Source organism: Colletotrichum acutatum (assembly GCF_030867785.1).
Source record: "Colletotrichum acutatum strain CBS 112980 chromosome Unknown BDZ83scaffold_33, whole genome shotgun sequence".
NCBI lineage: Eukaryota > Fungi > Ascomycota > Sordariomycetes > Glomerellales > Glomerellaceae > Colletotrichum > Colletotrichum acutatum.
This window is the reverse complement of record NW_026849027.1, coordinates 136638-156192: the sequence shown is the minus strand read 5'-3', so window position 1 is coordinate 156192 and position 19555 is coordinate 136638. Positions and strand designations below refer to the sequence as shown.

At 53.2% G+C, this 19555-nt stretch overlaps 5 protein-coding genes across 5 annotated transcripts; all 5 read right to left on the bottom strand.

The window, feature by feature from the left end:
- Positions 1–1187: 1187 nt before the first annotated feature.
- BDZ83DRAFT_616340 (polysaccharide deacetylase) lies at positions 1188–3502 on the bottom strand. The gene is made up of 5 exons (XM_060507967.1): positions 3006–3502; positions 2711–2948; positions 2559–2654; positions 2359–2507; positions 1188–2302 (listed from the first exon to the last, which is right to left on the bottom strand). Exons 1-5 carry the CDS (start codon positions 3281–3283, stop codon positions 1453–1455), a joined length of 1611 nt encoding a protein of 536 aa, XP_060366391.1. The 5' UTR covers positions 3284–3502; the 3' UTR covers positions 1188–1452.
- Positions 3503–9165: 5663 nt separating this feature from the next.
- Positions 9166–11333, bottom strand: BDZ83DRAFT_262656 (family 2 glycosyltransferase). Its single transcript, XM_060502007.1, has 2 exons — positions 10933–11333; positions 9166–10881 (listed from the first exon to the last, which is right to left on the bottom strand). Exons 1-2 carry the CDS (start codon positions 11083–11085, stop codon positions 9250–9252), a joined length of 1785 nt encoding a protein of 594 aa, XP_060366390.1. The 5' UTR covers positions 11086–11333; the 3' UTR covers positions 9166–9249.
- Positions 11334–11396: 63 nt separating this feature from the next.
- BDZ83DRAFT_616324 (uncharacterized protein) lies at positions 11397–11830 on the bottom strand. Its single transcript, XM_060507966.1, has one exon. The coding sequence runs from the start codon at positions 11801–11803 to the stop codon at positions 11582–11584; it is 222 nt and encodes a 73-aa protein (XP_060366389.1). The 5' UTR covers positions 11804–11830; the 3' UTR covers positions 11397–11581.
- A 1118-nt stretch (positions 11831–12948) lies between these two features.
- Positions 12949–13968, bottom strand: BDZ83DRAFT_262669 (uncharacterized protein). Its single transcript, XM_060502008.1, has 2 exons — positions 13666–13968; positions 12949–13617 (listed from the first exon to the last, which is right to left on the bottom strand). Exons 1-2 carry the CDS (start codon positions 13857–13859, stop codon positions 13182–13184), a joined length of 630 nt encoding a protein of 209 aa, XP_060366388.1. The 5' UTR covers positions 13860–13968; the 3' UTR covers positions 12949–13181.
- Positions 13969–16761: 2793 nt separating this feature from the next.
- BDZ83DRAFT_774652 (polysaccharide deacetylase) lies at positions 16762–18333 on the bottom strand (the record flags this gene model as incomplete). Its single annotated transcript, XM_060515428.1, has 3 exons — positions 16762–17943; positions 17999–18063; positions 18125–18333. 3 exons carry the CDS (start codon positions 18331–18333, stop codon positions 17000–17002), a joined length of 1218 nt encoding a protein of 405 aa, XP_060366387.1. The 3' UTR covers positions 16762–16999.
- Positions 18334–19555: the final 1222 nt, after the last annotated feature.

The following is a 19555-nucleotide window of genomic DNA, read 5'->3' as shown; positions in this document are numbered from 1 at the left end:
TTTAATCATGCCAAAACCAGGACCAAGAGGGGAATCATAGAATGCCAAGTAAGCACCCAGTTCTGACGGCTGTGCATGCCCCTCTGACCGCCCAATTCCCAGGTCCCAGAGGCATTATCGATAGGGATCGAAATGAAGTGGTCCCAGCAAGTTGGCCTTTGAGCTGGCGACGTCTAGTCGGTGCCATCGGTTTACTTGTGGTTGCTTGAAAGTCTTGGGTGCGAGCCGACCTGCCCTATTTTGTCAGCTCTGACAGGCACCCACTGACTCGTGAAAAACAGTTCAAATTTGATGAAGGTGTTCGCCGCCGGCTGTTTCATCCGCTTGTTAACTGAACATTAGTTAATGTGCCTGCCAAGGTGTAGTACCCGCCGCTCGCGTGTTCATCTCCTAGTTGGATTGAAAGAGAGTTAAATACGAGAATAACCAACATCTTTAGGTTCTGTCGAATGTGGGTGAAAGAATACGATCCCGCCGGCTCGTGTAGCCGAGGGGCATGCCAAGGCCACCAGCGGAGGTCTCGGCTATAACATGAAACGTGGCCAAGCTGCCGTAGACCCTACGAAATTTTCTATTCTTTTCTAAGGTATTACTAGATTCAGGTCAACTCACTATTTATCTCTAAGACTCCCAGAAACTTCAAAAGGTCATTTGGCTTGTTTGCGTGGCAGTTCCGACTACTGCCCTCTGTGTTGCTTTCCAGCACTCTCTCCGGGCACCCGGGCAACACGGTACTCTGAAGGATCCGCGGTGGACCCACATCGGCCCGGCCTCTATTTTTCGGAGGTTTTTGTCGCGGGCAGCAGAAGTTTGTGGACGGTCCAGACCCCAGACTCCGAGTCAAGACTCGCGCACTGGGCAGCTGACCTTCAGTCATGAAGTCACGCTCGAGAACAGTAAGCCCGCCAGCGCTGAGCGGTCAGAGTCTACAAGAGGCTTTCGCAACGATGTAGTCGACCGCGGAGAATTAGTTGAGAGGCATGCTATAAAAGGCGATCGAATCATTTGGCTTTGTGTTAGAGTCCATGGTGAAGCAGCAGTTTGCGATGTCATCTCGTACTAGCACACTACACGGTTTCAAGGCCTCAGGTGAGTGGTCACAATTGGGAGAAATACTGCCTCGAACATGTAAGCCACCATGCTCCCGAGTAGATCATGAACACAGGGTGTTTGAGTCAGATGGTGAGGGCAGATTTGCTTCGATCGACTGGAATAAGATTGACATTTGCCCATTAAGTTTATATTATCAAGCACCCATGATACCATTTTCATTTTCGCCTTAGCCCAAACGCCAATATGTACGTGGAGAGTTCTCTGACAGCTCAGCGCTCCCATTATAAGATTACACACTAAAGATTTGTCCTCTGCTCTTTGACCAGAGGTGACTTGAGAAATTGAAACTCCCAAAATGCAGGGATGAATCCGGAGGCATCCAGACAAACTTGACCAACATCAGTTCGACGTGCCGCAAGTACCGAAACCAGCCTGGCAACCACCACCACAGTGGTCTGTCGTGGCACCGCACCATCCATACTGCGAACAGCACGTTGCGCCGGGTTCACTAATGCAAGTGGCGCCGCCCTGCGTGGTACCACAGCGCCCGTTGGTGCTCAGAGGCGGAGATGCCGCCGTGCCAGTGGTCGCAGGCGCGGAGCTGGTTACGGACGGCGTAGGGACTGCTGCAGATGACGAAGCGGAACTAACGGGGGCGGGAGAGCTCGATGCCCCGGAGATCTGGCAGTTGCCGTAGAGAGGCTGACACGCTGCGCCGCAGTGGTCGGCCGTGTTTCCACACCAGCCGGCGGATGAGCAGCAAGTTGCGCCGGGCTCGGTGAAGCATGTTGTACTGCCAAAGTTGGCTCCGCAGCGGCCGTCGGTGGACGCGGGGAGAGTGCCAGTAGGGGCGGCAACGCTTGAAGACGTGGCACTTCCCGTGGCTACGCGAGTAGTGGTGCCGCTGGATGGCGGGGCATCGCCGACGGAGCGGTACCAGTTCTCTTGCGGGTCGTCGAGACATTCGCCGACGGTGACGGACTTGAATCCGTTGCGGAAGAGGGACTCGAGCATGTGGTCTGTCAGATTGTAGACGCTCTGATAGACGGGGTCGTGCTCGATTTGAAGCCACTTGGTCGTGGCGACGTCCTTGCCCTCGACATTCTCGTCCCAGATGTCTTTGGAATCTTGGATGAGATCGGCGCTGTCATGGAGATAGCCCTCAGTATCGAGGTTGAAGTAGGTGATGTGGTAACCCAAGTCATTGAGATAGCCCTCGCATGTAGCATCACAGGCCGAGTAGGGGGGTCTATAACTGGTTAGGCAATGACGCTTCATGTTTGATCATGATCACAGTGAGCATACCTCATGTAAGTAGGGAAGTATCCCAGCAGGTCAGCAAAGGCGATCTCATTGTAAATCATCTGGTTACGGAACTTTTCGGCGCTGATAGTGGTGAGCCTCTGATGAGACCAGGTGTGGCTGGCAATCTGGTGGCCCTCGGCAATCATGCGCTGTGGGAGGTCAGTCATTGATCAAGAGCTGCAGGATAGATGCAGACAAACCCTGATGAGAGCAGGCCAGTTGGTGGTTGGGTCGTTTATCTTGCCCTTGCCCAGGTTGTTACCAGTAATGAAGAACGTTGCCTTGGCATTGTATGCCTGCATGCACGTCAGCACGGCTCATTGATAGTCACGTGTTGAAGGCATCGATATACCTTCAGCTTGTTCAGCAGATCCTCGGTGTAGATGTAAGGGCCATCGTCGAAAGTTAAAGCAATGTCACCATAGTGCTCGCAGTGGTAGATGGCCTGACCATAAGGGACAGAGCCAAGCCTAGTACGGGGAACATTCGTCGTGTCTGGTCCGTCGGGGCGGATGTTGGCATCGCACGATGGGCCATACTCGATCATGCAGGAGGGAGCCGAGCAGTAAAGGTAGCCCTGACCGCACCACCTGTCGCATGGTTAGACTTCTTGAAGACTCAGCTGCCGGGCGCAACCAACAACTTACCCAGCACTAGAACAGCAGTCGCTTTGGTCGCAGACCTGGTTGTTATGATCGGGACCGCAGCGACCGTCAGGAGACTGGCGCTTCTCCAACTCTGAGACCGCGGGTTCTGTCCCGGCATGGGCAGCGCGGCGCTGTACGGTCCGACGAGCTGCAGTAAAATCTTGCAAAGCCCGTCTACCAGCCATGATGTTTGGAACGGGCTGCTCATCGCCGCCATGGGCACCGTGGGCAGCAGCCAAGCCCAAGCTGACGGCAAAAGCGAGAGTTGTGAAATGCATTCTGATGGAGGGTCAACTAGCCAGTTGGCACAGCGAGAAGATAAGTATGTGCGGTAACGAATGGGCTTCCCCGAAGGTTAAAGCAAAAAGAAAGTAGCGCCTAGCGAATGAAATTGGCAGAGCAGAGTTCAATAAAGAAGAAGCCGAGCCAGATTGGGACAATGTACACGATGCAGCACTGCACTCGACAACTTAATTACACCGTGGTCCGGAAGAATAGCAAAGCGGACTAGACGGCTCGGGGCCGGCCATTGTTATATAACACGGAAGCAGATGCGTCTTCGGGTAAGTAGACTAAGCAATAAGCAGCCTGAGTATGGGCTGAAAATGCAACCTTGACCTAGCGTGTGAGCGATCGGCTACTGCAAGCTGGGCCAGTAGTTGGTCGCCCAGCTCCAAGCAGAGCAAATTAAACAGGGCAGATCAGCCCGGGCAGTCAACAGCGCAGAGACATAGTGGCCGGCTGATATTTCGCGCGTGGTGCTGGTATTGTCTAGACAGGCGCGTGTGGGATAGCTAACCAGGAGCAAGGGTGCCTTGCAGCGAGCCACTTCTTGGTTCATGGTCCTCTCTACCGGCACACGGGGCTATTTTAGTCACCTGCTTGTTTGTATCGACTAATACGAGCTGGGAGAGGTCCATTTGGAAAGGAAAAGCAACAATGTCGCTGCGCCGAGAGCACATATGGAGATGGTTCAGGTGCAGATGGCTGAATCAGAATTCCGAACCATGGGCATTCAACCCGCCGGCAGAGAATGTATTTGCTATTCGTCTTCAATATGAAAGTCTGCCGGGGCGCCACTTGGCTGTCCTTGCCTTCAGTCTTAGACCACGCTGGCAACCTGGCGTATGTTTTAGCGACTTGGCATCTCGGGTTCACGAGGCTGTATGGTGCGTTGAGAGAGTCCAGCGCTGACAATATTGGAATAATACATGGTGCTATTGCGTGCCTGACTGATGAAGTGGTGTACAAAGAAGAGCTGTTTTCGAGGTACGAGACAGTGCCGGAGGTCAGCCGGTATGAACGCTGAGGCCGATCAAGGTCAGCTGTTGTGGGGTACTGAACAGCATGAACGAACCGTTGAACAGCGAAAAGCAAAGAAAGGATCGGACAAAATGAGAAAACGAGATGTAAAGACTTTCGTCCTCGCTCATACGGACACTGCAACGTGCCTTTGCTTGCCCAGCCTTGCCTTGCAGAACGGCCGAGCAACCAACGTTGCGGTAGACAATGGCATGATGATTTTTCACCTTGCGGAATCCTTCGTTGGGTCCATCGTCTTATTGCCTGTACGACTGACGCGTGTAATCGTTGGTTCGTGGTTATTAAATGGAGAAGGCTCCGTCACCGTTCACAAAGTCTTGCGCATTTTCTCATGTAGGTGAGATGGGCAGGATGAACTGTGGATGATGAGATACAGTCACATTTCTGTAGCAGGTTAGTACCTCACTTGGAGGTTAATAAGGAACCCGCTAGTAACGGAAGGGGGAGGAGAAACCATACTGCGTATGCGCGACGCGAAGGGGAAGAAAGGGGATGAGAGGATGAGAGGATCAAAGTGGATGAGAGGTGGATGAGAGATGCGGGAGCGAGTGGATGGAGTGAGTGAGTGTGCAGTGAACCGGGGGCGGAAGGCGGGGCAGAAAGTGGAAAAGTGGAGCAAGACCGAGGGGGGTGTTCGTTTTTGGTCTTAAGAGAAAGTGAATAATCTGAGTAGGTCTCATGCGATAATCGGGTAAGAGACCCCAGTACCTCTTTATAACGCTGAACCCCGCTAGATGCAGCTTTACCCCGCGGTGAGCCAAGGTCTACGAAAACGGTGCAAAGGTAAGCAGAGGCCAAAGCAACGCGCTCTCTCAGAGTCTGCCACGTCCCACAAGCGCCCCTGGCCTGCCGAATTATTGGCTTGGCAAGACTTCGGTGGGCTGTCATTGTCCTTACTCCTCTGTAAGTTGCGAATTGTAAGTCTACGGTTACATTTCTCTCATGTTCAGGACGCCCCGGTAGCCCTGAACGTCGGAACCAAAATGCTCATTACCTCCCGGTACTGGGGATGGGAACTATTATGCTTTGAGAGCATCTCTGCCGGGCGATGACAGCAGCCAGGGGTCTGGTGAGGCAAGCATTCTGGGTCGGGCTCTCAACACCCTCTACCCGTTCTTGAAGCTTTCCTGTCTTCTTTTGGCATTGCTCGACCGTCCGTTCACCATCACCATCAGCGTGGCCATGGTCGTGGCCGGAGTCTCCTGTGCGTATCAGGTCTGATCTAGCTCTGATGTGACTCTTACGGTGGCAGGCAAACAAAAGACCGGCAAACGCCCACGACACCCCAGCCATGATGCTTCTCAAGAATCCCAATTCAGTGCCCTTCATGTCGGCAGAGGATCCGATGCCGGGTTGACAGCAACATCGGCGGCGATTGAGGCGTCTTTTAGGCAGTTGACCGCTCCAGTTTCGTGCAGACACGGGTTTGCCCAGACTTTAGAGACAACCAACCATGTTCCTGTTTCACCAACTCTTTTCCCACTTCTCCAGCCTCCGTCTTCCCCGTCACCATCGGGCACAGCAAAGGTGCCATGGTTCTAAGAGAGGAAGGGAAAAGGCCTGATGTTTAGTCAAAATTTTCACGGTTCACAAAATCCATCATGGCACCGCTGGCAACGGGTCATAACTCAACTTCCGAGCTTGGTACCCGCCTGTCGGATGGGGTGTTGGGTAGGATGTCTCCTCCCCCTCCCTGGTCTCCCAACTCTCTCAGAAGGATTCCTCGCTTCGCCCAATTCTGCACACACCACGCACGACGCAATGCTGCATCACGGCACAGCTGAAGCTACGTGCAGCTTTGGCTCGAAATTCACCGCATCGGGTTGTACTCGCACAAAAGTTGGTGAAATAAAAAAAAAGGTACCAGGATCGCACATGCTTACGTGAAGGAGAGAAAAGTTTGTGTCACCTTGCAAAGTCCGGCTGTTCCCAGCTATTACCTACCGGTACTGCCGCTCGCCCGGCAGTCCTGGGATTCGACCTTGAGGCAGATGCCAAGAAGCTAAGGGGATGCGATGCCACCGACGACGGTGGCTTGGAAAGAGGTTGACCCGTTGAAGTGGCAAGTATTCCAGTATCGTTCTACTTCCCCTGTCTAACCCGTATTTTCCAGGCCACATCGAGCCTTGACAGTTGTGATACGCCAACCACTTTGTCCAAGACATTCCTATGCCTATGCCTTGTCAGGAACGACCAAGACACCCTACCGGCCATCGGGCGTCTGGTGGTTGGAATACGATGTGATTCAAATGAGATGAGGGGTAAAACGGGTGAGTCTCAGGCTTTTCCGAATAGCAACTAGGTGTTAGAAGCTCGCTGTTCTTTACAAATGTAGTAAGCTCGACTGTTTGTCAGACTTTGGCGAAAACCTTCGGGATAATACGCAAATTAATATCTGCAGTTGAGTGGAAAATCTTTAAAATCATTCCAAGGATTGATGCCATTTAGCGGGGTGCGGGCATGGGGAAAGTTTGGTTGGCCTACGTGCGTATGATGTTTACCCAGTCTTTTCACACCAGACCTCGTCCAAATGGACCGAGTCCACGTTGCCCTCTATTGGAAAGACTCTTATGTGGCCAGTAAGGATAAGGGAGCAAGATCGACACTTCGGGGCGTTCTACGTTAATTGTGGGAGAAATGGATAGGTCGCGGTTCGGATCACTTCCCCAGTGTGCCCAGGCGGACCGCTCATGGCCTTGTCAACTCAATCACGTCAACTGATGTCCATACCTAGCACCCTGGCACGCCTGGGACTCCTGGGGCTACTGTGATCGATGTGATGGGTGGGCAAGGTTTGAATGAGCGATTATGTACATGTAAGACACTACCGTTGTCGTTCCATTACTCGACTCAAACCTACGATCGCTCCCCGAGACAGAAAGCATTGCTGAGTCAGAAAGCCACAATGGAGAATAAGTCTGAGAGACGGACTGACACCGCCTCCGGTGCGCTGCCGGACACGAGTCACTGTGGATCGATGCCGGGCTCGGATGGCGGGGTACCACTCGGGCACTGTCCCAGTGTTCTAGTGCCGGCGCTTCCAACAAGCTAGAATCGCGGGCATGAAGCCGTCACGATCTTCCATGATCTATCACTATATTGGAACACAAAGGCTCACGCCCCCCTTGACTGGGACTACCTACGGGCATGCCTGGCGGTGCTCGTCATGGGCTACGGCTACCTCAGCACCAGTCCAAAACACTAGTCGCTGCTAGGTCCCGTGGTTAATGCGATCTTGGGCGGCGCCAGCGCTACCCCCAGAGGTCTCCGCAGCGGCCCGGACACACAGGGCCTTGGTGCTATTCACGCCTTTCACCCCACGGACATCGCAAGCCCCGGGGTTGGGCCTGGGAAGCACGGTCCAGAATGAATCGTAGTAGGGCAGGGCGGTCAGAAAGCGGAGGGTGGAGGGGATCATTACCATCTACTGTGTACTGTGAGTGTTTCACCCCTGAGCTCTTGAGATGAACTATGGCGGCTTTCAGAGTTCAAGTAGTTCATATCAAAGAGACGTTTCTGTCACTGAAAATAGTGGACGCCAATGAAATTTCGAGGGCTCCAATCGCTCAACCCCGACGGCAGATGCTGGTTCTCATGTACCGAAGTCACCTCGATTAGACTTTTGGCGCTGTCTTCAGCTGGCAGTCGTCGACGCCTCACTCCCCACTACGATCGATCTTAAACTCAATTCGCCGTAGTTGACGTTATTCTAGCCCAAATGCCTTAGCGCGCATTATCGACCAGAGATATGCCATCAGTTCAATGACACATGGCAAGCCACAAAGGCCAGCGCTGGCTAGACTTCGATCTGGTCCATCGAAGAAGGTGGGATGAGTGGACTAACGACTTCACCAAGCGTCGATCAGTCGAGATGCACGCGAAGATTTAAAGATCAAAGCAAATTTCCGATATTCAATTGTTATTCTGGATACTCATGGGAAAGGTATCTATGCTTCATAAGTCATTTCATGTAGCCACCAGACCTAAACATTACATTACGAATAAAGAAATAAAACGGCGACCAAAAACAATTGTCGTCTGAGGAAACCCCCGGCAACGAAAGTATAGCGAGTTGTGAAGAATCGAATCGATCAAGGTCCGGCCAGAGCTCAGCCCCTCATCATCATCATCCCCTCTCCTCTTCCACCCGCGCCCATCTGTACAATAAGTTCTTCGATATGTACGAACTTTCAGCTCTTGTCGAGGTATGTGATGATGATGGTGGCGGTACCGTGTGTGCATAGATGAAGTGAGCCAATCCCCGAATCCCTTCGCTTCCCCCCATATTCAGCCCGCCTCAGTTGTGTGTCCTTTTCCCAAAAGAGTGTAGATACTATGTAGATATGATGATGCGATATCAACTTTTTCTCCGGTTTCCCTCCAATCATGATCCCATATTCTGACGCGTTCCCATTCGTCTGACTTGGACGAGTCTAATGTTCCCATATTTTTCAGCCTCAAGCAAGGTCAAAACGCCACATGAATGATTCAACAGTAAGAAATGTGTGTGTGAAGGGGAAAAAAACAAGCAAAAAGTAGTCAGCTGAGAAACGCCCAATTCGGTCTTGGTGCGTGGGATGCCGCGACGCCAGGGCAATAGTGACACCCTTAGTGCCAGCGCGCATCATCCAGCAATCTGGATTGATCTGGATCGACGCGAGGCTCTTAAAGAGTGCCACGACCGCCTTCAGCGTCCATCTTCTCGTCGTCGCCTCCCTTGATGACCTCGCGGGTCTTGCCCCATTTGAAGTCATCCGAGTAAACGAGGGAGTATCCCAAGATGATCATGTTGAGGAAGGGCGACGTGCACAGGTGGAAGAAGTAGCCGACAAAGTATTGCATGCGCTCGAGCATGTTTCTCGGCAGCCAGAAACCGATGCAGAAGGAGTAAATCTGTGAAATCACTCCGTTAGAATTTGTCTCAAAAGTTTATCGGATATGGTAAGCGAAAGAGTTTTCGAGGGAGAAGACTTACGTATCGGAACAAGAGTAGGGCGAACAGCGACATGAAGACCGGATCCCTCACCAACTCATCACCGCGACGGCAGAGAATGATGATCAAAGCGATGACGGCAGCCATGATGAAGGGTGTAATGAACCAGGTCATGACAGCAATGATGGATTGAAGACGCTCGATGGGGATGATACCGGGGCGGAAGATCATGACGAACTCGTTAGAGATTGAGCCGAGAGCCCAACGCTTGCGCTGGGATAGGAATACTTTCCAGTCTTGCGGCACAATGGTGAAGGCCTTGGCGCGCAGGGCCTGGGCGGTCTGGCGCTGGGGGAAGAGCGAGAAGATGATGCTGGCGTGGATGGAGTCCTCGGAGTAGTTGCCCATGATGTGCTGCGTCATGAGATCGTTGGGCTTGGGACAGTATCCGAATCGCTGGCGGAGGACCTCGTCGCCGAAAGTGGCTTCGTCAATCTTGATCAACTGACAGCAACCGGGGAGACAGTTGACCTTGCCGGTGATGCGGGATTGGAACATGCGACGGAGACCTTGGGTTTGAGAGTACTCGACTGACTGGTACAGCGACCAGAGACCCCAGTTCTTGCCATCGTAGTCGACACAGACGTGGCCACAGACACCGACGAGCTTGGGGTTCTTGCGGATTTCCCTCAACATCTCCCAGATACAGAATTCGTCAAACACAGTATCGGCGTCCATACCAACAAGGTATTCGACATTCTCAAGGCCCTGAGAGACGAACGCGTTGCCGAGGTGCTCGAATAGCTCATTGCTGAACATGGTCATGATGTTGGTGGAGCGCTTGTGGAAGTGGTACAAAAACGAACGGGCAAAGCACAAGCTGTCGCGCTTGCCCTGGTTGTAACGCTTGCCGACAAAGACATACGGAATGCCCTTGTAGTAACCAGTCTGGATCTTGGTCGGCATGAAAAGACCGTCTCGAGCGCGGTAGCCGTTCTCGAAGAAGCGCGTTGGGCCCGGCTCCAGGATATCCTCAAGAAGGTACTCTTGCGTCGTCTTCTCCATACCAGCGCCCTTGACATTGCCGTCAACGACAATGAAGATCATGCGCGGGTGGTCGTCAATGTTCTTTTGCGCAACCAAGGAGTCCAGAGATCGAGTAAGCTCCTGAAACGTCTCGTTGTAGCAAGGCAGAAGCATAACCATTCTTTCAGGGGTCTCTGGCACCTTTTCTTTGCGGCGAAAGCAGAAGAAGATACCCTTGAAGATGAAGTGGCCCAGAATGAAGACGATCATTATGAATTGGAGGACGGTGTTGGAGCTGAGAAGCACCATGAAGAAGTAATGGGCGACATGATACGTGAAAGACACGTAAATGAGGGCGGCATTGATACACAACAGGCCGATGAGCAGGCACCATTTCTGGAACCGCAAGAGAGACTTGGACACAAGTTTCAGCTCCGAGTCCGAGTCCCATCTCAGCTTCGCCTCTTCAGTCTGGACGGAGGATACGAAGGAGGCAGCAGACTCGCCGCCACGAGACTGCCATGAGCGGTGGCCGAAGGAACCGGGTGTACGGACGCCGAAGGGGAGGTCTTCTGTGGTGAAGCCAACAACAGACTAGCCAGTCAGTAATGTGCCACTCCTTCAAAACGGAGGCATGCGACTTACAGAGCCCTGTGACTGGATTCGAGATCCAAGTGGCCTCGGAATAGAGAGACTTCGCTGGCTTCGAGCCGGTGTTGTAGCTCCTGAGAGAGGAGACAGGGGAGGGCGGCTGCTCTCCGCCATGGGAGGAGGTGGCGGTGCGGGACGGTGAGCCATGGTGGCTGGCTTGAGATTGTGTGAATTGGAAATGAAGGTTGAAAGATTCTAACCAAAGACCTCGACAACGACAAGAGAAGGAGTATCAAGCGCACACAATGAGGAGCGAAAGACTGTATGTTTGAAGGGCCGGAGGGTCAGGGATCTGATCAAGATCCTGGGAGGGAGTCGGGCCAACAACAAAACGAATGTGATGACTGCCGGAGGCAACAGAGCAGAGTTTCCTACCGATGGGGAGGAAAGAGAGTGAAAAGTGAGAAGTGGATGATGAATCTTTATTCCTACGAGAGAAGACGGTAAAAGAGAAAAAAGAGGGCCAGCATGGGGTAAAAGAGGGTAACATCAGGACGCCGGACCTGGACTCGACATTCGGGGCTAGCCTCACGAGGCGGTTGATCCGACCAGCTGTCTGGGTCGGAATCAAAGGTCTCTTCTCAGGCTCGGATAGAGTGGCGGCAGCTCGGCCGGGGTAAGGCATGGACCGCCATGCTGCTCGTCAACTGACTGGACTTGCTTTCTGGCGGGAACGACGTGCGATCATGTCTCGCAAATACGGACTATTGACTGGTTGCAGTTCCTGGGCTTGGCCGAACGATATCCATACACACATCTGGCATGGCGACAGCAACATGACTTCTAGCGTCAGCTGAGCAAGCAAAGAATACCATATTCGGACCAAGTTCAAAGATTGTCCACTCGACCGGCCACGGGGGTACATCAAACGCCATCTGGTGCCATCACGAAGAAAGATGTTGCAAGGGGAGGCAAGGCAGCAAGGGGAACAAGCCTGTCCCGTTGCTGCCAAATGTGTGTGTGGTTGGTGGTGGAGATGAGACAACCATACCCATGTTCTCGAAAAAGGTTCAGCAGCACACGTCGGCGGCTGCAGGTGAGCGGACCTTGGACGAACAGACAGCGGTATGCCTGGCCGACGGTCATTTACACGCCCCCGAGTTGACGCCGGCCACTTCACATAGGGCTTTTCCAGCTCTTCTGTGATTGTGTGTTGCTGGTGTTGCCGCTACGTTCTTGCTATTCAGCAGGTACGCCTGAGCCCGAGAACGCCATGATCGACAGAATACGGATCGGGATACAAAGCATAGGGCCAACGATATGCATCAGTCGATGTATTGTGTGTACCAATTCACATCAAGCAGAGATTCCTAGCACCCGAAAGGGCATCGGCTTCGTCCGAGGAAAGCTGTGGCGTTCAACGACAACATGTGGCATGGCGTGGAAATGGCAGAAAACAGCAACATCCACCTTCGGAACAAAAAGAAATACAGCCCGCAAGCACACACCAAAGGAGAGAGCCGCTCAAAAGATGGCGCAGCGAAAGACGCATGGTCAGTGCTACACCCCAAGGCGGGAGCCGCTCGTTAAGCAAGACATGGGCAACGGCGACGTTGACCGGGGTTGGTGGTCGATGGTGGTGATCGGTCCTCAACTTAGCGCGGTGATGCTCCGCTGACCCCTGTCCAATATACACGTCAGTTTCAACTTCAGGACACCGCTGCTTGAGAGTGCGAGTTGCAACGTGCAGCTGCGAGAGATATTTTGGGCTCGGGTTCAAGGCAAATGAATCTCTTCCGGTGGTGTTCGCGGCTGATCTTCGCTTCTGAGTAACCACTAGCACGGAGAGGCGAAAGGAGGGGGAGGAAGCATGAGAGAAGAGCCGCAGATACAGAACGCTGACTGGGTTGGGCTGGACTTTGATCGGCTCGCTGGGGGGGCCAGCATCGTCTCCATTCAGACGACATCCTTCTACCTATCGCACTCTTTCCCTTTGAAGAGACGAGCTGTAAGGAAGGATTTGAAGAGGCGAGAAAGCTGGGTCAACAACATCTCATGGTTGCTGGCTGCAGCAGCAGTGAGCTGTAAATCGAATCAAGTCAGATCAACCCCGGCGTGCCAAGCCCGTGTTTATGGATTCGCGGGCTGCACGAGTGGGCAGGAAAGTTGTACAGTGCCTGTCCTTGCATATAGATGCCTCCACACACAAGTAAGCTTGAATTCTGGGCACCAAGTGAAGGACGCCGAACAGGGCTGCCGCCTTCAGTCAGGCACACAATCGTGAGTTTGCGTGAGCGTATGAACTAAAGTCTCATTTCCTCCATACACGGACGCTGACCGATAACTCCTAGTGGACGAGGTGGGCATGCACTTATTGAACGCAGAAGAGCAAAGCAGCCTAATGTCTGTGGGATCGAGCCAATGCTGCGCCTGTGGTTCCCTACGTCTGTCAGGAACTTCGGATGACTGGAAAGACGGGACGAATGGCTGGTGTTTGACTCAGCTCGACAACCTTGGCTCAACCTCCAAACCTGCCTGCCATCTGCAATATCTGGGTCATTAACGGTTTGTCTGAGAGTCGCACGGGCACGACCGCCCCAGCCCAGAGGAGAGAAAAAAACAAAATCGAGGCCGAAGCAGACGAGGGTCAAACACGGCCAAGAAGACCCTTCTTTTCGTTCCTGTCCCTTTCTGTCCACCTTCGTGTCTGCTTTGGGAATGACCAGCTGAGAACGTTTGCTTCTTTGTTTTGTCAGAGACCCTGAGTAATAGAATCAGGACACTCACTTTGGAGCAGTCTGCTGCCAGCCGGCTGGGCATAGGTTTGACGGTACGAAAGAGGTCCCAAAACTCTCATGGGATTTGCGTGGTGCGTGCGTACGTGCGTGTGTGCGTGTGTGCGTGTAGTGGTGGCCAGGCAGTATGGCGAATCTGGCGGCGAGCCAGCGGCACAAGAAGAAAGCGTGGCGTTGATGCAACATCACACCATCTTGTGGATGTGCCCATGGTCCGTGGTTGAGGTTGCGAATGGCCGGTACGTGATTCCCAGCCCCAGCTCATCCATGATCCATCAGCCCCCTCCCCGGTATGACTGGACGATGGGGTCGAGGCGGATCGTGAGAGTGTGGGAGATGGGAAGCGGGGCGCCTAGCGATGCGGAAGCGGCTTGCATATCGTTACGATGCGGAATTCTAGGTATTCAGGTGGTGTATGAGGGGAGGAGCCTATTGCGAAGGGAGACGGGGTGGCGGGAGGGGGGTGTTGCGTGAATGTGTGTGGTTGTCGTCGTCTTCGTGAAGGTTGTGAGAGGGTGAGGTTGACGGCGGTGGAAAACGCAGGGGACGGGAAGGGGGGAAGGATGCACACGCCCCCTCCATTAACCGGAGTAATTACCGGCGGATAGAATATTCTGTTATGCATATAACCGTTTATCTCGATATTGCGCGGTCGGTGCCCCGGAAGGCCTTAGTGGGTCCATCAGCGGCGGAAGCGGCCCCACTTCAGCCCCCCGGTGAGAGTTGAGCGCGGCGCTAGACACGCGGCATCCCAGGACCTGCAGTAGCCTCTTCCTTGTTTTCCAAGGTTACGCGCTCTTGGCACCTCGGGGAACTAGGGTAAAATTGCTAAAATCTGACCAGGGGAGAAATGTGCGGGAGAAATATGGGGAAGTTGTAAAGTTGTTTCTAAGGTAAAATAAGGTGAGAAACAGCGCTGGGGAGGGAGAAGGCCGGCAGGGCAGGACGAAGAGAACAGGCCCGCCACACGCACACACAGACACATACCAGGTGGTTGTCAATGGGGGCACGAATGACATTGCAAAGGATAGACCTGATCCTCACACCAGAACTAGCCTAAGCCCTCACAACGACACGGGGCAACACAAATGGCACAAATGGCTTTCGTGTATGCACCTATACATCACCCATACGGGACCTGGCTGCCATGCCCCTTCCTCTTGGCTTCTCTACGAATACAAACACAAGTTTGCCTCAGTACTGCCCGACCTTGGATATCACTGGGTGAACACCTGCTGCAGCATGGCACTATCGATTTCCCCCACGAAATGCTACGGTACCGTCTTCCCCCTCTCCTTCACGTAGCCCTTCGCCCCCGACCACCCCTCATCGTCTCCGTCAAATTCAAGGGCTGTTTAAGTCCGGCCGCGCATCATCATCTTAGACCCACTTTATCCAAACATCGAATGATAGATTCACGCGGATCACGCTGTTTTCTAGATGACCCGAACACCTGAATCAGTGCAATCCAGCGGAGCTGAGATGAAGGCCTCGCTTAGACTTGACGAACCGTAAGGTTGGGCGAGAAAGCACACCCTGAAGTGATGAACAGACCTCGCTACTTGACGTAATCTGTCTGTATGATTAAGGAGGGCTGGAAGACACACGCTTTCAGCCATCGACTAGATACTTCCAAACTGCTTCGATTCAACGTACTTTTGATGTGCGGGTAAACATTCAGGCCGTAAGCTGGCAATGGTAACCCTCCCTTCGTGATTCACATTCCGCACCAAGCCTTCCCGTCCTATTCAAGCAATCACATCGTCGACAAGTGTGCTAAGCTCAATGGCACCTAGAACAGGTAAGTTCAAGTTATTTGCTTACCTGCGTCTTTTTCGCCTTCATCTCTTCTCTCCACGTAAGCTCGGGTAAAGTCTTGGTAGTTATTGCTTCCCTTGGCAGTTCGGAGACGGGTGCCGCGCGGGTGAGCTAGGGGGAGGGGGGACTAACTGACATCTAATCAAGTTCTCGCTTCATCTCTCTAGTTTACAGTACCCTTGAAGAGCCGGTCCCACCACATGGTATTCTCGAACCCATCGCCCGAGGGCTCGGCCAAGCTCGTCATACGTCGTAGTGCAGCAAACTTTTTTTTTGGGCTTGGGTGAATGGTGTTTTCTCCGGTATTCGGGATATGTTTCCCCGTTACTTGCTGCCAGGTGTCCAAGTAAAGTATCGCAATGTCTGGTAATTTCAGCTGACTGACCGGACCACGATAATTGCGTGCGTTCCTTCGATGCTACACATGGCATGGCGTCGCGTTCGGAGGCTTCTCGTATATGGAAGGTGAACACAAAGAAAACCGTTGTAGTCGCGCTTCAAGACATGCATCATCCGGAGAAACAATTCAAATTGCAAAAAACAAGCACGACACTGGCCGTTGAGATGTCGCAAACGCACGATGTAGGTCGAGACATGCCCTCTCGCCTGCTCGATTAGGTGTTATCATTAAACTATTTGCCTCCCCCCAAATGTTCTAAGCCCTCTTTGCGTCCACATGCCAATGCGTTCTAACTGTATTCCAACGCTTCTGCTGCAATGCAAATGCTTCAAATCCCTCCCCAGCTGTATCCCAGCTTCTCGGCCGTAGAGATCGTAAAGGTAGGTGGTAGCTAGTAGCCAGGTAGCAATGCGTCCGCGCCGACAGCCTTGGCGTCTCTCGATAAACTGCGCGACGGTCGTTTCTACCGGTTCCATAGCCCGACTGACCGAAAAAAACAAAACTATGTGAATCAAGGTTTGCAAAGTTTGCCCCTCATGTTCGTTGTCAGCTTCTGCGCGATATATTGCAGAAAAGTGATCTGTACGGGGGCTCCCCGGGGCTGGAAGGGGAGGTCCCCGAGGATCGACCATGTTGTGCAAGTATGGCGGCCAGCCTCAAGGTTAGATGCAGGCTGGCAATATATGCTGCACTAAACAACACAGCCCGATCAATTGCATGTTCCGAAAAGCGACTGGCAGCCTGTTCCGCAGTGCGTTGCAGAGTTGCCACTGTAATATTCTCATCAGCATGCCGACTTATTGCGACTAATTGTTGCGGATGGACCAGGCCCGACGGCAAGGGTTAACGGAGAGGAAAAGAAGAAAGTGCAAAAAAACATACCAGTATCCATATTGAGAACAGCAAGTTTTCGTGCCGTAGTTCTTGCAAGTGGCATTCCATTGGCTTCCGCAGAGACCATTGGAAGATTCGGTCACAGTCGATGACTGGGGGGAGCAAGACCCAAAGCCTGATTGGCAGCCTGTTCCGCAGTATGTAAGGCTTGAGCCGCTGTGTTAGGGGGAAGATGTCAGCCGTATCATTCATGGCGTCAAAGGCGTCCAGAGGCTTACCAGAATCCATAGTAGGAGCAGCAGTTGCCAAACGCTGAGTTGAGGCACGTGTAACCCGTGGTGCCACCACAGGTTTGGTCCGGTGATACGTTTGTCGAAGCAGGGACACTTGACGACGATGTGCGACTTGCGACGCTGGTGAATGCTGTGCTGGACGTGGCTCTGGTCTGCGGCGATGAAACGAGCGTCGAGGCCACGGAAGTGGGCACCGAGGTTGTCGTTGTCGTCCTCGTCGTGCCGACTGCGACGCCGGAGCTAATGGCGCCACCCGCTGACCTGTACCAGTTCTCTCTGGGGTCATTGAGACACTCTCCTACGGTCACCAGGCGATAACCACGCGCCTTGGCAGTGTCAATCATGAACTGTGTCAAGTTGACCACGGTCTGATAGTGCACATCATGGGACAACTCGATGTACTTGTTTGCTGCCGCGTTTGTTGAGACACCATTGGAGAAGCGGTCCTTGGCGGTCTGGATCTCTTCAGGCGAATCATACATGTAGTCCTTGGTGTCGATATTCACGTTGATGATGTGGTAACCGAGCGTCTTGAGCAGGTTCTGGCATCCTGACCCGGCGTCGCATTCAAGGAACGGCGGGCGCATGTAAGTGGGAATCCAGCCGAATAGGTTTCGGAATGCCATCTCGTTGTAGATGATCTCGGTTCTTTGAATGGTGCTGTTGACCTCGTTCAGGTTGCGGTGGGTCCATGTATGGCTTGCAATATGGTGGCCGGCGGCGTACATTCTTTGCATTACGGCCGGCCAAGGCGTATCGGGGTTGTCCATCCGGTTCTTGCCAATGTTGTTTCCGGCGACAAAGAAGGTGGCGGTGATGTTCTGGGCCTCGAGGATGTCGAGTAGGTTGGAGGTGTAGATGTAGGGGCCATCATCGTAGGTCAATGCCAAGGTTCCTGGGTTGGCACAAGTGGTGATGATTGAGCCTAGACGGATATGCAAGTTAGGTCAGTCCCACGATGCATAGGCAGATGAACACACCATAAGGCACGGAGCCCACAAGGGGCCGCGCGATACTCTCCGTGCTAGCACCAGGTGGCGGGAAGCTGTCGAGGCTTGGTTAGCAACTGTACGGCATAATGAGGACTCCGGCCGACGTTAACTTACAAGGTATCGCAAGAGTCGCTGTAATCAAGTTGGCATTGCGAGCCGCCGCAATAATCTGCCGTCGTTCCACACCAGCCGGCTTCTGAGCAACACTGTCCCGGATCGCAGGACCCGATTCCGGGCCCGCACTCGGCGCGCTTCCTCAGGGGAGCGTTTATAGTGGCGGCCATGGCCGCCCCTGAGAGGAGAATAGGCAGAAGCGCATGCATGGCTAGAGAATGTGAGGCAGTCTGCAAGGCAAAGAGGGTATGATTCCGACCGATCGACGCTGCGGGCAAGATGGAGAATAGGTTCCGGAACGATTCAAAGGAGGCGAAGGGCAGTATTTACGAGAGATTCCTCGACGATAATGACTGGTCTTCGGGTTTACACTACGAAGATGGATATTGCTCCTACAGACCTGCCAAGGACGCCGTGTTGAGTCCAGTCCTTCGGGTTGTATTGACAGAGAGGGCAAGAGTAGGCTGGCTGAGAGCGCGTAACTTGGCAGCTGGATCAATGGCGCTGGGCCAAGCGCATATAATGGCATTATTCAGGCCAAAGATGGATGGAGTCAGACGGGAGAAACGGCACTTGCAAAGGTAGGCTGGCACCTTCAACCCTCTCGATACGAGGCGGCGCTCCGTCAGATCGTGGGCTAAGACTCCAATATTCAGCATGACATTGCGTCCTACGGCCCTTCAGATGACTGAATCCATGGCTTTGGACCCAACTATTCGTACGTGACCCCAGCATGACTACATGCCAGACATTGACGCATAGGCTGTCGACAGGTGGCATACGAGTTGCGGAGCCGTGAGAGCCGGGTCAGGTACGGGAAGCTCGCGGGGTTGAAGAGATGAACCATATGAGCCTTCACCCGATCACGGCCCCGTTGTGCCCGACTAAAGGCTGGGATCGGCAGATATTGCTCGTGTACGAGGTCAGCCATCCAACAGCCGGACGGTAACTGGTAGACAAGGTGTGCGTTGGCAGGCTAACGGTGAAAAGGAAAATTTTTCTCCCCATTGAGTATGAGATGGGCTGAGTGAGACCAGACATATTGGGCTCTTGCAGACTTGGAGCTGCAGAAGCTGGGCAATAACATACTTACCCAGTCAGGCCAGCATGCCAACCTCCAGCCAGACAGACCGAAGATCCACTGCAGGTGCCCTAATGATAGATTGATGATGTGCTTTGTGAGAGTAACAGGGGCATACCTAGAGGAAGATCAAATACTAGGAGCTGGGATGTAACCGGGGGGCTGACCGCGGGCGACGAGATGCCCCCGAGGAGTCTAGAATCCCTGGCTGTGAGTAGATGACCCCTGTCAATCATCCACATTCGATTATCCGAGCAATACTTTGCTTTGTTCGAAGATGCACATAACAGAACGAGAGACCAAAGAGGCGGGGAAGTCATCAACCCGTCTTGGTCTTTTCTCAAGGAGTT

Excerpts from the sequence above, each read along its gene's own strand:
- BDZ83DRAFT_616340 (XM_060507967.1), bottom strand. The coding sequence starts at position 3,283 with ATGCATTTCACAACTCTCGCTTTTGCCGTCAGCTTGGGCTTGGCTGCT. Across the intron at positions 2,655-2,710 it reads ATCTGCTGAACAAGCTGAAG|GCATACAATGCCAAGGCAAC; the intron begins GTATATCGATGC and ends ACGTGCATGCAG. Across the intron at positions 2,303-2,358 it reads TACTTCCCTACTTACATGAG|ACCCCCCTACTCGGCCTGTG; the intron begins GTATGCTCACTG and ends AACCAGTTATAG.
- BDZ83DRAFT_262656 (XM_060502007.1), bottom strand. The coding sequence starts at position 11,085 with ATGGCTCACCGTCCCGCACCGCCACCTCCTCCCATGGCGGAGAGCAGC. Across the intron at positions 10,882-10,932 it reads GAATCCAGTCACAGGGCTCT|TCTGTTGTTGGCTTCACCAC; the intron begins GTAAGTCGCATG and ends CTGACTGGCTAG.
- BDZ83DRAFT_616324 (XM_060507966.1), bottom strand. The coding sequence starts at position 11,803 with ATGTACCCCCGTGGCCGGTCGAGTGGACAATCTTTGAACTTGGTCCGA.
- BDZ83DRAFT_262669 (XM_060502008.1), bottom strand. The coding sequence starts at position 13,859 with ATGTTGCATCAACGCCACGCTTTCTTCTTGTGCCGCTGGCTCGCCGCC. Across the intron at positions 13,618-13,665 it reads TGGCAGCAGACTGCTCCAAA|CAAACGTTCTCAGCTGGTCA; the intron begins GTGAGTGTCCTG and ends AAAACAAAGAAG.